The following is a 17,500-nucleotide window of genomic DNA, read 5'->3' as shown; positions in this document are numbered from 1 at the left end:
CTTTTGCCAGTATCAGAAATTTTTGTAAGTGGATTGCATCACTAAAATACTGTTTCCAAAGACTTACCAGCTGACTGCGACAACCTTATAACTGATTACCAACATCCATTATTTGTATTAAATCATTAGGACAGTTAGTCCCCCTATTGTTGTGGTATATAAAAGAACTCAACTCATCACAACACGCTCCTGTCCAGCATTTTGACCAAATACTGTAACGTTGCCTCATAGGCAGCCCAAGCTCGCGTCACTGCAGACCACAGGGCTCCCACACAAACAGTGTGTCTGTTTGTATGTTCGAAATATAAAGAAATGTATGGGAAATATTGAAGAGTCCTAATATAGTAAACTTACATCGAGAAATGACTATGTTAAAGCTCAAAATAAACGTAAACCTACCTCAGTTGTTGTGTATTGTCATTTCTGCGGCTGAAAATGGTGAATTTGAGCGATTTGGTGGGTTTTCCTTTGACTGTTACTACACGTCCTTAGAAGGAGACAAGGGTGGAAAGCTCATTTTCGACCGCTCCAGCGTCAAGCCGATTTTCACCCAGAAATTAGAATCGCCCGGCTTTCAAATCGAAACCAGATAAACTGAAAGGTTGACGCTTCTTCTCGTGCCATTCAATCGAAGATCCATTCAAAATCCAAGCGCTAACCGCCAAATAATTTTCGAGAAATGCAGCTTTCGAAGCGACCAGCATCCGCGGCCGGGATTTCGTGTGCCAAGGAGCAACCGTCACGCTGTTTGCTCCACACTGATTGGATGATGCTAAACAATGCCCTGTTACAAAATACCTCATGTGGGATGGGAGACAGGGACATATTCACAGCCGCGATTCATCTACTGACTAGCCTGGTGTGAGGTTTATGGCGCGTGACGGTAACCCGTTGTTATTTAATTCCAGTTGACAATACAAAATCGATTTTCATTCCTGAACCGATTAAACCACTTTTTGAAAATAACAAATGGTTTAGTGCCCAAGGAAAGAACTTGTTTGGCAATAATCTTGATTTCACATTCACGCAACGCCCCTTCTTCCAGGCTGGAGGTAAAAATGCGGCCATGGGGTCTTAATAACTTGAGGTCTTAAACTACATGTTGACGATATTATTTACGAAAGCATTAAACGGTTAAGATTGCCCTTGAATTGAGTGGTGGCAAGCATTTACGACTGACCAACATGACCTTGGCTTTTAAAAGCCTGTAGTCGATAAAAAAAGTAATCTCAGTTTATTGTTCAGTGACAGCCGAACTGGCCGAGATAAGTGCTCTGCGTTACCCGGTTATTTGAAGGTATACCAACGTGGCCGAAAAAGGCAGCGAAAGAAGAACACGCGTTGCTTATATTACGATGCCGCGGGAAGCATGTACGTAAATTCTCTACTTTTCGCCCAAATTTGACAAGTGTCCCAAAGTCTTTTGACCCGGATTTTAGCTAGCTAGATATACATTTATTTATACACAATAACGTTTAAAGAAGTACAGCGCATGGTATCGTGCTTCTATAAGTCAATTTAAAAGACACTGAAATCAAATTAAAGTAAAATTCCTTACGTATAAGATACAATCAAAGTTCAAGTGTAATATTGTACAACAACAACAACATCACAAACATACAGGTAGGAAGATACAGCTAAAAATATGTAAAATCGTGGTCATTCAAGTCTAAGGAAAGGTTAAGTTTATGCAAACGTTGGCCGTGTAGCACTTATATTTTAAACAGAGTTAACTGAATAGAGTGTAATGTGAAGTGCTAGATTTCTATCCCATATGAACCATGTGAGCGTTAGCCCTACTGATGGAAATGGGCCCACACAAGCAGACAGAGAAAAACTCTGACCAGGGAGGGAATTGAACACACGACCTTCGGGTTAGATCTCCGCCGCTCAAGTCTGTTGCAGAAACTGAAAGGCCGAAAGGCTTTCATTGCCTTTCAACAAAGATTGTAATGTTTTCAGCTACAATTGAATGATCGTTGGCTAAGATACACCCTGCAAGCAGAGCCTTTCTTTTGCTTGCTCGATTTTGGCGTTCTCGAGAAAGGCTCTGCATGAATCGAGTAAGATCTTTGTTGAATATGCGCTGCATGTTGCCAGGATACAGTCTCGAACCCAAGCCTAATATGCCAGATCTTGCCGCCATCTTGGTTTTTCATGGTACAGCGGGCTCAATTATAACCATCGGTTTTGTCACTAAACGGACGCTCGCACTGGAAAAACCGGTTTGACGAGAGAAAACAAGATTGACTAGTCCAGAAGCTCGGGCTGCGGCGGCTTCAAAGAGTTGACGCGATTCGGGCAGAGCCTACTTTTCTCCTCCTCAGTAAAGAAAAAGACCAAAGGAGGCTCTGCTCGCAGGGTGGCTAAGATATTATTCCATAGGAATAATAAAACCATAGGTACCTATTTACTGTCGAGAAAACTCTTCCGCCGGAGAGTCATAAATCAAAGATCATTGATGAAATGCAGAGCATTGGGATATATATCCTACTACGACTTTTGAGACTTTAGTTCTGATAACTCAATAAAATTCAGAACTACCCCTAAAAATAATGAAATAAGGTCAAATAAGAGCGAAGGGTAGATTCGAACCTGCGACACGTGCGCTTCGCGCTTCCGTTTCGAACACATTCGTACGCTAATTCGGCCGCCCGAACGAAACCCGAAATTTAACTCCACCAAGTATACTAGTTTTAAAGACACCAGTGAGGCAACGCTATGCCGGAAAGACATGGTGACAGCTTGGCAGTCTTGTAATGGTTAAAGCTGTGGCAAAAATTCGACAAGCTATTCTTCTATGACGAAGAAACTTCTGATATGAACTATTGCAAAGCCGCTACAGACGTCCCCTTTTAGGTCAACTTTGAGATACTAGCCTTCATTGCTTTTGGTATATTCGAATTTTTTGTTTCAAAAAAAGATAGTCTCTTTACTTTGGTCATGTAAGGGAAGATGTCCAGCCAATCGATTTTAAGTATGTGCAGAGTTGACCCGTCCCATGAACCCTTTCACCCCTAAACCGGCCATATTTAGTATTGCTCTTTATAACGCAAGACGATTTTACTCGTCAATGGGGAACCCCCAGGAGTCAATGGGTTAATCACTGAAGGGTTGAGCATAGTTTCCCAATCGAAGGAAATTTTATCCGGTCCGATCTACAAACTAAGTCACTTGATACGAAAACAAGCATTGCTAGAGTGGACAGCTTTTTCGTTCCGATTTCCGATTGTTTAGAGGCCAAGTCGAGCAACTACCAATCTTTAAACACTCTACTTCCGCAACCTTTATCACCGAACCAAGGGTTGCTGCTAGCTCTTCAGTTGGTACATCATATAGTCCCGTTTTTGTTCCTTGGGTGCAGGGCTGGCGTAGTGGTGAGAGCACTCGCCTCCCACCAATGTGGACAATGTGGCCCGGGTTCGATTCCCAGACTCGGCGTCATATGTGGGTTGAGTTTGTTGGTTTTCTACTCTGCTCGGCGAGGTTTTTCTCCGGGTACTCCGGTTTTCCCCTCCGGCCTTAAAAACCAACAATTTGATTTGATTTTTTCTCATTTCAGTTGATTTCTGTCTACAGTGTCCCCAATTTGCGCTCCAGCGCCCCTTTCTTTTTCCATTCCCTTGACACTCTGACTCACGAGAAATATTTACTAGCTGACAAGCTGTGGAGTAAGGATGTCAGCTGGGAAACCAAAGTGTGATAATCGAATGCACTTTTGTACTCTTATCAGTGCCAGTAATTGATTTTGATTCTGTTTAACTTATAGATTGATGTTTAGCCGTAATTAAAAGAAGGCAAAGAATGGCTCAAAATATTACGCCTCTGCAAGAGATCATGAATTTGACATCAAAATCGTCAGCTGAAATTCTTCCCGAATTGCGAACGTTTCGTTGCATAAAACTGGCGTCCGCGATTGTCCTATGTATTTTATCACCGATTACAGCAATTCCCAATGCTCTTTTGTTGACTGCGATTTACAGAGATCCTTTGCGCTGTTTCCGAACACCGATTACTTATCTCATCGCTGGTCTTGCCGTGGCCGACCTCCTAACGGGAATCTTCGTGGAGCCGATGTTTGTGTCGCACTACTTCGCAGATTTCAGGAACAAAGCGAGTTTGAGTTATCAATTGATGTATCGCATTGGTGGGATAATCTCTGGCGTTACAATAGGAGAGTCATACTTCATAGTCCTTGCGCTTTCAGTTTGTCAGTATATCGCGGTGAGGTATCCGCACCAGTTCAAAGCAATTGTCTCCAGAAATCGCGTATTCGCTTCCCTAGCGGTCAGCTCTGTTTACGTCACTTGCTTCAATATGCTTCAATTCACTGGCATTGACAATCAAACTTACTCAAAAATACACCTCATTTTACATCCTACGCTTATATCAGCCACCTTGGTGGTCGTGCAAGTTATGCTATTCTTGTCTTTCAATCGTCACCTTAAACACAGCAGATTACTTCACAATTCATGCGCGAACATCGCAGAATCATTGAAAAACAGACACAGCGAACGACAATTTACAGTCATGATTTTCTATTTGGCAGCTATTCTTTTAGCTTCATGCTTATTGCACGTTGTTGCTTTCTACATTTTTCTTTTCAAGAAGCCAACAAATCGTGAAGAGGATTTCAACATCCACAGCGTACTTCGAATCAGTGACCTAATGCTTTTCATCAAAGTAGCATTGGATGTATTCATTTACGCATGGAGAAATCCGTCGTACAGAAGAGCTCTTTGGTGGACGTTGTTGGGGCGACGAACCGACATGCGGGTCTCCGTTTGCCGTAAATCAACCGATGGTATTTCACCCGGACACCTGCATGCGCTAGAGGGACCTGGTACACAAACTGCAACTGCTGGCAAAGACTTAACATAATCGATGCCTCACAATCATTAATATTAATTGAAATAACTATGACCATTGCGCTCGCCTGCGCGCTGAGCCTTTTTCCTCCCTTCCATTCTCCAGCTTCTTCTGCGCGGGATCCTCTGTGATAGCGCGTAGACTCTACGTTTACTCTCAAGAAAGAAACGACAGTTTTCAATTTACAAAACATGTTTCGACATTCTCATGTCATCTGGAAAGATGCAGACTAACATCAATTTTTATAAAAGTGACGACACATTTTTCGGTCGTGCAACGACCATCTTCAGTTGAAAGTAGAACTAATTTGAAGTTACATTTGAATTTATAACATGTCATCTTCAGTTGCAAATGAGCTTTTAACGGTTGTACATTTGAATTTATATTAAGGTACGTTACAGAATAACGCGTCAAAACTTGCGTACAATTTATAGCATCCAAAGAACGTCGTCAAGCTCGTGTTCGGGAATCTCCTCAAGCTTTCTCACTTCGCTTCGCTCAGCACGCCACAGGTCAAACACTTAAAACCCAATTGTATGTGCTTCTTTGAGTATTCTTGTTCTGATTATTCTTCCTCATCTCGAGTAAATCAGTAGCATCTATCTCTGGAAACCTAGCTGAAGACTCCATTTGAAACTCTGAGTCGTCAAAAAGGTGGAGAGAAAAGTCGGGGAAATTCGGTCATTATCAACACAAAACAAAACCCTGCGAGCGATGATCGCTTGCTGACGTTTGAAAGCAGTGATAATAGCTGCAACCTGATTGGCCAATACTCGGTTCATTTATTTATCTTGACATTGAAGACATTGATTGGTTGATGGAAAGTATCCAAATTTTCCCCCAAATTGGACGGTTTGTTCAAAGCTGAAGGAAACGTTCCGGCAAAAACTATCCAATTTATTTTAAATTTGGACAGTTGGCAAAAATTAATAAAAAATAGATCTGTTGGCAATATTGGATTTTGATGTAGCTATATAATTAGAATATGAATACGGAATGAACGGAAAACAAAAATAGCGCGCATAACAATAAAATAAGAGACAAAAGGAACAACGTAATTAAAAAGAAAGAGACAAGTCTAGATGCCTCAACTGCTGATTAAGAATGGGATTTTCCCACTTAATGTGCAATGCCTCTTTGATCTTAATTTGGAATTTTGAGGCGGCAGAATCTAAGATCGTGAAACATTCTGTATTACAAGGGTCATGACAGGCCCTAGATGACTGCAGGTGCCTGTAAACATGCGAAGACTTGTCCGACAGGAGATGCTCACGAGTACGTGTACAAAGGTGGCGAGTGGTCTCGCCAATGTAGCTAGCATTCAGGCAGCACACGAGAATTTATAAACGACATGCGAACGTAGACCTTGCGGTACTGAATATGTTTCTAAGTTTAAACGTACTAAAGGCCAACTTAACATCTAAATCAGCTTTGCAGTAATGTTTGAGTAGTTGTCTTAACTTAGTCTGGGCGCTTTTAGAAAACCGGCCAACATAAGGGAGTTTATAGAAGTGCGTAGAAGTTTTCCCGGAGTTGGATGAGGCGTCCCGCCCATTCAGAGAAGGATTCATTTTCTTAGAAAGATGCCTATGAATAATCTTGTCGATGACCCAAGACGGAAAACAATTCTTCCGTAGTAAGAAAATAAGCTTTTTAACATCCAGATGAAAACCAACTCGGGAATTGTCGATCTTATATACTCTGTCTAGTAATGTTCTGACTCGACCCAGTTTGTAATAATTAGTAAGAAGACCAGTAAATGTCTTCTTGCGATATACACTAGTAACAATAGATGGATGACTGTTGTCTAACAATATGTCTAGAAACGGTAATTTCTTATCGATTTCCCTTTCCATTGTAAAGCAAATATGCTACGTTAAGTTGTAATAAAACATTACCAACACCGTGTCTTCATGCAGAAAACACTTATATGAGATAAGATCAGATCCAAAACTGAAGACACTTCTCATAGCCAAAGCTCGAGCGCGCGCCACAAATGAGAACACTTTTTCATCAACCGAGCGCGGGGTCGAGGGCGGCCACAGGTGAACACAGGGGGCGTTTGTGTGCAGTGCAGAGTGAAGCACCTCCTGACATTCAAAAACATTGTGAACGCTTTCAAATTTCAGTCGACTTTACTACTGCTCTCCAGCGTGGTCTAATACTTCCAAGAAAAACGTTACCATGTTGCAAAGAGTTCAGAATTTCGCAGCAAGAAACACTGCTAATTCACGGAAATTTGATCACATAACGCCGGTCCTCGGAGAATTAGGCGGGCTCCCTATGAGCAGTTTTTCGATGCGTACAGTTAGAATTTTCACATCTAAGTGTAATAAAGGTTTAGCCCCTGGCTATCTTAGCGATCGGTTTGCAACACGATTTTCCGTTTATAACCACAAAATATTGTACTAAGTGTAGTCTAAACGCTTCAGTCCAATTACAGATCGGCTTGGGAACAGCGTACATAATACTACATTGCGCGATCATCCTTCAATTACTGATAATAGCTGTCGCCGGAGCAATTGGAAATGTGGCAGATAAAAAACACATGACCCACCCCTTACTTTTGGCACAAAACTATTTGGCCCACCCCTAAATGAAGGCTGAAACTTACATGACCCACCCCCTGATAAAAGATTTTTTTGGTATATAATCAGTTATACCACATTTGTATATGAAGTTGTGGTGGTGTTGATTTACGGCATTAGGTTTGTTTCTTAACCAGATACAAAAAGCATGTAAAACTAACGAGAATATTATTTAACTCTTTCAGCTTTTGTAAGCCATGTTTAATTAGTGACTTGTTATTATTTAAAGTTTCTCATCCTGGTGCCATCAAATTATGCGTTGCGAAGTTTGCTTAATGGCACATTGCTGTCACTGTCACTCGAACTGTTTATAGAGGCAAGTTTTCCAAGAGGAATATCGTCTTCATCTGAGCTTCATCTGAGATCTCTTTTTTTATCATTTTAAATTTCGGTTTAACAGTTGTATTTTACGAACAAAGATAAAATTGTACGTCGTTAAAGCCGCCATGCTTTCAAGTTATTGTTAGCTATTTCAACAGAATCAAGCCCTCGATCATTCAAAAAATACTTATTTAACAATGTGCCTATTCCTTTTTAAAATAGGATGACCCATCCCCAATGGGTCGCCGACAATCGAACGACCCACCCCTTGCTAAGGGCTCAAAAACTGATGACCCACCCCCTTTCTGCTCCGGCCCACCCTCCCCTATAATTTTTGATTACATTTCCTTTGAAGAACTATTAAAATTATTAGCTTGCTATCCTTCCAATTCACAGTTCGTTGTGGATTAGTGGCTCAGTTCTATTCCGTTGTCCTTCCAAAAAAGTTTTTCTTATCTTTGCAAGCAAATTTCCAGTTTTGAAGCTAGGACATATCTCACCCGTGAAGTCATCATGCCTTGATAAAGTCTCTGCAATGGAGAAAAGAGAAAGAAGTTTATCATTTCACATATTCACTTAAGCCTCATTTGCACTAGCAAGTTTTCCTTGACAAGCCCACTTGTCAAGGAAAACGTGCCCACTGAACACACTTGCAAGTTTTCCTTGACAAGTTTTTCCTTGACAAGTTTTCCTCGGTAGTGTAAATGGAAAGTATGACAAGTAATTTACACAAGCAAATATCGTCCTTGACAAGTTTTCCTTGGTAGTGTAAATGGAAAATATGACAAGTTTTCCTTGACAAGTGTCCTTGTTCAAAAATTAGCATGCCAGTTTTTGAACAAGGATACTTGTCAAGGAAAAAGTTGTCATATTTTTCCATTTACAATGCCAAGGAAACCTTTTCAAGGAAAACTTGCTAGTTGTGTGGCTTACACGAACTGTGAAAGCCACACTATGCTGTCGACTGCGGAATTTGTTTGATTGCGTGTCACGTGGTTTACGGCAAGGTTAGGCTCCAGTTTCCGCTCTCCTTCACCTGGGTTCGTGCGAAGTACATGCAAGTTGGAAAGTAGCCATTTATTTTGTCAGTACGAGGAATCGTGTTTCTTTCTGCGGGGTTCTTCGTCGATCGTTGAGCTAAAGTTTCATTTTTCCGTTCTTTTATAAGGTGAGTCTTTTTTGTTTGTGTGATTTTTGTGTCAAGGCAAAACCCGATTGTTTTTGTCTTGCAGGTTTCCAACGGGGTCAATGGAGAATTCATTTTCCCCTTCAAAACACCCAAGCCAGCTTTGCTACAGACGGCGTGCGTTCTAAGGGCAGATTGCACAAACAGGAGTTTAACTCTCACAGGCCAGCATTGTACGGTCTGGTTTACTTCAGTTTGCGCCACACATAGTATTAATGCGACTTACAAACTAATCGTTTCAAAGAGAAATATTTCTATTTGAATTCTATTTCCAAACCTCTTGTCTAATAAAAAGTAACTTCTGTACGTAAAAGACGGATTTGGTGTCAAAAAATGGAAATTAAAGGAAGAGGACAAAAATTATCCGAGCGTTACCGTGCCCATGGCCAGAGATAGGAAAATCAGGACCGCGCAAAGAACCAATCAGATTGCAGGATTCGATGCTGTGCCCTCTCGGAAAAAAATAAAAACTGGTACTTGTTAACCTATATAGCACTACTATGGCTACAGGTTGCATTATTGTGAAACTTCATTTTCAAAGTTACCTGATTTAACACTATTGAAAAAAATAGCTGTTATTTTTTCAGTAAGTAATCAAACCTGATGTATTATGTACAAATCTATGTCTTTCTCTTCTTTTATAGTCCAACTAAAAGTCATCAATATAGCATTTGAATCATAGCAAAGCTTTTAGTATTTTGTTGGGATACCTTCACTTGTGATGTCGCATTATCAATACTTCTACAGTAATCATTGCTGTAGAAGTATTAGATGGGTTTCTATTGTCTTGAAAGTCTCAATTGAGTCCTTGCAAAGCTCTTCATTTGTTTGCTTTGTTTTGAAAATTACTTGAATTTTAAGGAAATTTGAAGGCTCCCTCCCACAAGCAAGTGCTGCTATTAGAATACATTAAATAGCAATTTTGTGGAATTCCAGTCTCATGACATGGTATGCAACTTGTTGGAATGGTTCAGTGACATGGAAGTATCAATTTCTCAAGCTCAGTGTAGTCTTAGGATAGTAGAGTCACTGTACGCTGAAAGAAACTAATACATTGTTTCAGTCAGAGCAAAGTCACCTCGATAAGATAAAGTATTTTGCATTACTACTGACCTATCCATTTTATCATTACTAACTGCCCTATAAGCCCTGAAGTAACATACCCAACCGTAAACGTCACTTAGCTTCCAAGGGCGAACTCAATGTTGAAAAGTGCAATTTGTAAGCCACACACGTACGCATTGCGCACCTATTTTGTAAATTGGGAAATTACGGTTTGATTCAAGTTATTATTCGTCCGGTCGCTTTGTGTATCAGGGACGGTGGACGGGGGGGCACCCAATTTCAAGCAAAGGACAAAAATAAGAAGTAAAACATCTGTCAGTTTACGGATGATCCACGTTTTTTTTTTTTTTTAATATCTCGTCGAGAATGCTGAAAGTAGTATTTCTGAGCTTCAAGATTTCAAAATTTTCTGGCGGAGAATTTCCCCAAAACCCCCTACAAGTTAGCGTCTCCGGCGGGGCATTTTAAGGAAGCCGTTGACGCATGCGACGAAAATCTTGTAAATCGGCCCTTAAAATGCTACGATATTTTTTCTGACGTACACGACAATCGTAAATCATGTCGTGGGCTTGTCGTAAGCCTATGTCGCATGCGACAAAAAATCTTACCGTGTAAATCGGCCCTTAGAGGACAAAAACAATAGCTTTGCTCGCGCTGCACGTATGTGAAATCGCCAAATTTTAGGTTTTATGAAGAACGTCACCAATTGAGGATAAATTTTCATTTTCTCCCCTAAATTAACCGCCGTTCCGACCAGTGTCATTTATAAGGAACTACCACACCCTTGTCATATTAAAAATGTTGAAATAGTCACGATGTGATTACAATAAAGTGAATTTATATTTTGAGATGACGTTCTCGCTGCTGTCGCCATCATCGTTGCTCTTAAGCTACCTAATGAAACTTGCCAAGTGTACTAGCTATGTTCGATTGTCCTACAAATGATCGGTATGTAAATTCTCTTCACAATTTCAATGAAATGCCAGTCAGGCAGGTATTGAGAATGAAGACTATTATCAGCGAAGAGGTGTGATCCTGATATTACACCAATTTCTTATAACTACCCAACAAAGTACTCTGATACTAGTTGGGAGAATAAAGGTTTCGATCGTAGGAATGAAAGGGTTAAGGGAGGGGGCAGCCGACCGATGAGTGCATATACATACCAGACACGCAGCTCAATAGCCCTTTTCACAGTAATGCAAATGAGAAAAACTAACCGTGAAAAGGGCTATTCCTTTCTGAAAGTTCGCGAAGAGCCTGGACTTTTTTCCAGGCTTCTTTTACAGAAACCGCTCGACTTCTTTTATTTCCGCTTAGAAAAATCGCCTCCTATGTGCAGTTCAACACGATCTCTTCGTCACATGAAGGATTATCCTTCATTGTCAGTTTGCCTTAAATGAAGTATTATCCTCCATTTTGATCACTCTGTCCCAGGACTTGTGGTATGAAAAAGAAAAGAAAAAAGTAAAAGCAGCATATGGACAGGATTTTAACTCGAAGCACCCACTTTGAAGAAACTGTTTTTATCCACTTAACCACTACAGATCAACAGACGATTATTTATCAAAACTAATTAGTATATATATAAAATCATTGCCGAATAAGTCTGAGGCTTGATTTTAAAATGGTTAGCTTTCTCTTGACGTTTGCTAACCGACATTTTTCACTGTGTAAGCTTGTTTCTTGGCTGGTGTTAATACACGTTTACAGCGGCACTTTTGGAAGAAAAAATTATTGACATTAATAAAATATAACATCCTCGCAGTTAGTGATGTGGTAGTGTAGTGGTTAAGTGAAGGGGTTATTAATCACACGTTCTCAGGTTCGAGTCTTGCAAGTCCAGACATTTGGGTTTGGCTTTTAAAAGAAATACGTTCATTTCCCATGATCCCTATCCAGCTTTCAGTGTCCAAAATGAACGATAATACTTCACTTGGAAGAAACTGACAATTAAGAATAATCCTTCAATTGAGGAAGAGACTTGGTTTGGTGCAGTTTCAATTGTTTTTTTCATATATTCTCACCATGACACTAAAAGGAAGGTCGGGTGAGGAAAAAAAAAACACATATTCCTTTTTTTGTAATTGATATCAGTGAAAAGTAAAGCCAAGAACCTTCATTTAGTTTTCTGAGATTTGGAAAAATCTAGCAGACACGTGACCAGCCGCAACCAGGGTACTTTCTCGAAGGAGAAAAAGAGAGGCCCTGGGAACGAGGTTGGCATTTAAACAACAACTACAGTAGTTAGGGGCGGATTGGAACCCGTGTTCCCAAACCCTCCTTCAAAGACATTCTTTTGACTTGTCACGAAATCCTTATTCCCTAACAAACCTCAGATAAGGAGAAATGAATGCGTGAGGATTAAAGAACAGGGACTAAGATTTACGACGGCGACATCGAGGAAGACGCTACAAAGCAGTAATATGATTGGTTAAAAGACGAAAAATAATCGTGCTGCGCATGCGGCACGCACCTTAGCACATATTTTTGCGGTACTTTGCGTAACAACGACATGAAATCATAAAATCATAAAATCTGAGGTTTTAATGACAACTCGGGCTCAAAAATGTAACTTTTAAGTTTTTTCTCTATTCTTACCCTGAAACCACGCGTACCAATTTATTTTCGTCCACATTATACGACGCGAACGAGATTGAATAATAAATAATTGCGACAGACTTACGAATGTGCAAAGTTATATTTTGAAGTGATATTTTCTTCGGCATCGCCGTCGTAGATCTTAAACGTCTCCAATGTCTACCCAAGAGGCAATGAAACGAAAGTGCAATACCTTAAGATTCCTGGTAGCCTCTCTGATAGGTAAATATCATGATGGCCGTACCCTACAAATTCAATAAATTCAATTGGATCTGCGTCAGGTCGCCTTGAGCTCTTGGCGCTTGAGTATAACTGCAATAAAGTACAACAAATTAAATGATGAAACAACCTCAGTAACAAAATAATAATAATAAATAAATAAAATCACGCTCTAAAAATCCTTTAAGGCAAATGCAATTTTATCCCAAACATGCATAAAGATGGGTGGAGAAAGAAGTCAAAGTGCTACTGTGACCATAAAAAGACATTTCTCCTTTTTCTTTGGATTTCAAAATGACATTAACGAAACACTAACTGACCCAAGTATTAAGCCTCGATTTAAAAAAGACACCTGTTTATTGTAACAGTCATGCGTTCGATTCCCGTTCCAGCCTGGAGTTTTTCAGGCTTTTTCCTCGACTGCGTTTCTGTTTGACAGCGATAATCTTTGTAACTGTCAGACCATTTTACAGTCGTGTGCTTAATTACCTAGCCTATGAATGAAAGTGAGGCTGGAGTTGACCTTATTTCCATAGAAACCTCACTGCTTTTCTTATGTAGATTCCGACTACTTAGCATGAGAACAACATCCTTAACATAAGAAAAGCATGCATTTAGGAGGTCTGTATCACAACAAGGTCAACTCCAGCCTTACTTTAATTGATCGCGCACCGGTGGCTCAGTTGGTTGAGCACCAGAGTGCCATGCGGGAGGTCGTGAGTTCGACTCCGGCCGGACCAACACTCAGGGTCTTAAAATAACTGAGGAGACAGTGCTACCTTTGTAATTACATCCGCAAATGGTTAGACTTTCAAGTCTTCTCGGATAAGGACGATAAGCCAGAGGTCCGGTCTCACAAATATCTTCCATGTAACGATGGTCATTAGTTCCCTGTGGGACGTTAAAGAACCCACACACTATTCGAGAAGAGTAGGGGATGAAGTTCCCGGTGTTGTGGCTGTCCTCTGTGTGTATATGGGTGGGTGGGTATAGCAGGTCCACATCAGCTGTATAGCTGCCAAAACTTCAACCTGCTTTAACAAATAAATAACAAAGGCCACTTAACTAAGCACATAACTGTAAGAAGGCCTATTTTACCTTTTTGCCTAGTTCAATTGGTACAGTGTTGTCCTCTCGATCATGTAAAATCAATATTGGACAATAAACATCCGCTAACCTGAAAAGGAAAGTAAAATCACGCTGAGAGGCAAATTAGAAGAAACAAGACGCATATCTGCGTGAACTCGGGCTTTCCTGATGCCCTGTATCGTCAAACGAAAAGCAAAGAAATACAAAGGAGATGTCAGCTAGATTATTAGGTATCTGTTATTTAGGTTAGAATAATGGCAATGATTCTTGTTATGTCCACTCATAAATGTGCGATCGTAAAATGGAATTTCTGGCGATTGAGTGCCAACGAATAAGCCGGAAATTAAATATTTCTGCGGCACGAGAGCAAGAGGCTAAGGGCGTGGGCCCGTGAGTATAGACGCATTATGGGTAAAGTTATATGGGTATTTAAGCTTGTGATTGCACGTGGGCAATTAGTCTAGGCCGACACCATCTCAGTTACTACTACGTTTGTTTGTGTTTTGTCAGTACGCATAAAACCTAGTAGGAAGGTTTCATGAGCTTGGGCCTGATTCCTACCCAGATTTCCTGTCTTTTTTTTTTCCCACGGGGTTTTTTACGACAGGTTTTTTCTGGCCGCCGTTCTAACCACGATGTTTGTTAGTGGTTGCTAAGCTCTAGGTATGTCTTATTGTCGCGTGCTGTGACGACGATTTCTGTGAAAGCAATGGTATTGTACGCTGGTGCTCAGTTTCTTCATTATTGTACGCCGGTGCTCGGCCGAAACATGCAAAATAAACCTAATGGTTCAATGTATTGGTTGTCTGTTGTGTAGTGTAGCTGAAATGTGATCTCTCGTAAAGTGCGCGGACCCACCCGTTCCGAAAACGCTCGACATCTTTTAGTGTGAGTCTATGACGAACGGTTTGTGCATTTATTTGTGTGGTTTGAGCCTATTAGACACCATGTGCATGCTTACTTTCAACGACGCCATTTTCATTCAATGTGGCTTAGACTTCGCGCATGCACAACCATGCCACGTATGCGCTTTGGTTAACTTCGCGCATGCGCTTTACAAGATTGAGTGCGATTTGTGACTAAACGCAAAAACAAAAAAAAAAAGCCAAATTTTAACCTCCGGCAAATTAATACAAAACTATAAGGATGGATAGCAAGCATTTTAATTGGATGCCGATGAGTCGTTAGAAGCTACAAATCTGAATAGACAAATTTCGATACACTAAAACAATGAACTCGATTTCGCGAGGCTCTGGGGGGTAAAAATAACAGCCAGAACTCTCGAGAGACCCAAAGCCTAAAATAAATATTACTATAAATACACAGGTGATTATACAAAAGCGCGCGCTCTCATTGGCTCGCTATCTCGGATTATCAGCCGATAATCACCTCGACGGACAAAATGGCTGCCGGCAGTCGTTTTGCCACTGTAAGGGAATATTATTTCGCGTTGAAAGGTTTTTTTTTTTCTCTTTTTTGAAATAATCACCTGTGTATTTACACTAAAACAATTATTCACCTCAGGCTCAGTGATTATCGGTGAATATTCACCTTGACGAATATTTAACAATTATTCCATGAGCGCACGTTGGATATGAGATGGTAAATAGCCAACGAGGCGCCTAGCGCCGAGTTGGCTATAACCAGTCTCATAGCCAACAAGCGCGAATGGAATAATTGTTTTATTAAATTCCTTTAAACTCCAAAAGTTTAGAAAGTACGAAATACGAGCGAAAAAAGCGAGCAAATCCGAGCGAAATCAAAAAAACTTGATGAGAACCGATGCGATGTCGTGTAACACCTTGTGGTCAGACAGACGCAGGCTCGTCACAAAAACATTTCTTACCTTTTCGCGTACTTCTAAACGTCGGAATTTAACCCAGCTGTCCAGAAAATACTTTTTTTTCTGCTTTCTTCAGAGAGAAATTTCGCTTTCCGGCGAAAAAACTTTTAGCTTGGCAACACTTAGATCAACCATTTACCATATAAGGTCAAACCAAGGTATATGAGCTGATAACCGAGATTGCGTGAACCAATCAGACTACGAGAATTGCATTATCCCAGGTAGAGAATTTAATAATCACCGATAATCACTTCGCCTTCGGCGAATAATTGTTAAATAATATCGAAATTGGGCCATTGTACTCGAATTTGCGTTACTCCAAGATTAGTGCCAAATACACTAGTTTAATTGCCAACGAACAAAGACTTTACAATTTAATTTCGGTGTACAGAAATCCTAGGTGAGAAGCGAAATTATAAACCAACAAGGCAGTCGTTTCGATAAAAGGACTTCACGATTCAATGGTATAACCGAAATTGATATCCTCAACCGCAAGGCTGGACGAGTAAAACAACATGAAGAGAGTTACCTTTTATCGGTGCGAAACACGTCTTCCACTTCATCTAAGACAGTTTCGTTGAAATACGGAAGAAACCTGAAAGGCTAGGGATTCAGAAACGAGTTAAATGCCACGCAAGCCAGCAACGCAGCAAGTTTTCAAAACTAATACTTCGAGGCTGTTAGAAGCAGTTTAACAGAGTATAGAGTTTTTGTACGGCACCCATGTTGCATGACAGGAACAATGAAAATGTTCTGCATTAGAGAGAACATTTGTTCCCATAGGAAAAAGAATCCATTGTTCCTGCCATGCATCATGGCTGCCGTGCAACACCTCCATAGTGCGGTTTCCACTGAATTGAGTGTTGAAAAGCAAATACCAAAGTAATTACTTCGACCAATCAATGGAGGTGTAAACAGCGCAATGAACCAATCCAAATTCGCAGCAATTCTATGTAACTTGCTCAAAGCGCGGGAAAACTCACGCGTGCCAGTCGCGACTGGTTTTGGTTTTCCTTTTGATTGGTAGATAAACTGGCGCGAGATTTTTAAACCAATCAAGAAACGTAGCAATATCAATCGCGTAATTATACTATCGACAGTCATTTGAAAACTGCTCTATCGGAGGAAATTTTGCTATTGGTTTATATTTCCATCACTAAGCTTCGTGATTGGCGTTCACTATTGAAACTTTCTCGTACATGTTTTCCCGCGTTTCGTGCCGCCTGAATGAATTTGATTGCTCATTAGCATGTCGGCTACCACGACAACGACACAAAATAAATAAATTGTGCTGAACGTGCGGCACGCATTTTTTGCCGTATATTTTTGTGGTACTCTGCATAACAAGGAGGTGAGCATTCAAATGTAAACTTTTTATTCTCTGTTAGAGCGGTTTTCAAATGAGTGTCGTAAAACCAAAACCAAAGTAATTACTTTGGCCAATCAAAAAGGACGGACACAATCCAGTAAACCAATCAAAACTCGAACTAATTACACGTAGCCGACACAAAGCGCGGGAAAATGTGCACGCCCGAGCTACGATTGGTTTTGGTTTCACTTCTGATTGGTTGAAAAAATGGCGCGAGAACTTTGAACCAATCACTGAGTGAAGTAATGCAAAACCAAAGTAATTATCTAATTACTTTCGACACTCAATTGAAAACCACTCTATTACTCTGAAACCGTTCGCAACTTATTTACTTTAAGGATACTTCGCCC

General features: G+C 40.5%; 2 protein-coding genes across 5 annotated transcripts in view; one reads left to right on the top strand and one right to left on the bottom strand.

The window, feature by feature from the left end:
- LOC138026379 (adenosine receptor A2b-like) overlaps positions 1 to 9,650 on the top strand; it is a 10,427-nt gene extending 777 nt beyond the window's left edge. Inside the window, exons 1-2 of one of the 3 annotated variants that reach the window (XR_011127250.1) lie at positions 8,730 to 8,946; positions 9,011 to 9,650. Coding sequence is in view for 1 of the 3 variants with exons in the window: in XM_068873717.1 (XP_068729818.1) it covers positions 3,805 to 4,881 (1,077 nt within the window). In the remaining 2 variants the exon portion in view is untranslated. Of the gene's footprint in view, positions 1 to 3,769; positions 8,311 to 8,729; positions 8,947 to 9,010 lie in introns of those variants that run through there. The other 2 variants (XR_011127251.1, XM_068873717.1) reach the window with 2 other exon arrangements.
- Positions 1 to 17,500, bottom strand: part of LOC138026377 (lysophosphatidylserine lipase ABHD12-like) — a 78,678-nt gene that overhangs the window by 49,184 nt on the left and 11,994 nt on the right. The window contains exons 12-15 of one of the 2 annotated variants that reach the window (XM_068873710.1): positions 16,311 to 16,384; positions 13,948 to 14,026; positions 12,824 to 12,942; positions 6,986 to 8,308 (exon numbers count right to left, since the gene is read on the bottom strand). In XM_068873710.1, coding sequence (XP_068729811.1) covers positions 8,290 to 8,308; positions 12,824 to 12,942; positions 13,948 to 14,026; positions 16,311 to 16,384 — 291 coding nt within the window. In that variant the 3' untranslated portion in view covers positions 6,986 to 8,289. Of the gene's footprint in view, positions 1 to 6,985; positions 8,309 to 12,823; positions 12,943 to 13,947; positions 14,027 to 16,310; positions 16,385 to 17,500 lie in introns of those variants that run through there. The other variant, XM_068873711.1, reaches the window with a different exon arrangement.

The sequence above is a fragment of the Montipora capricornis genome, chromosome 12 (genome assembly GCF_036669925.1).
Source record: "Montipora capricornis isolate CH-2021 chromosome 12, ASM3666992v2, whole genome shotgun sequence".
NCBI lineage: Eukaryota > Metazoa > Cnidaria > Anthozoa > Scleractinia > Acroporidae > Montipora > Montipora capricornis.
The sequence above is the reverse complement of the archived record's forward strand: the minus strand, read 5'-3'. Positions and strand labels throughout refer to the sequence as shown.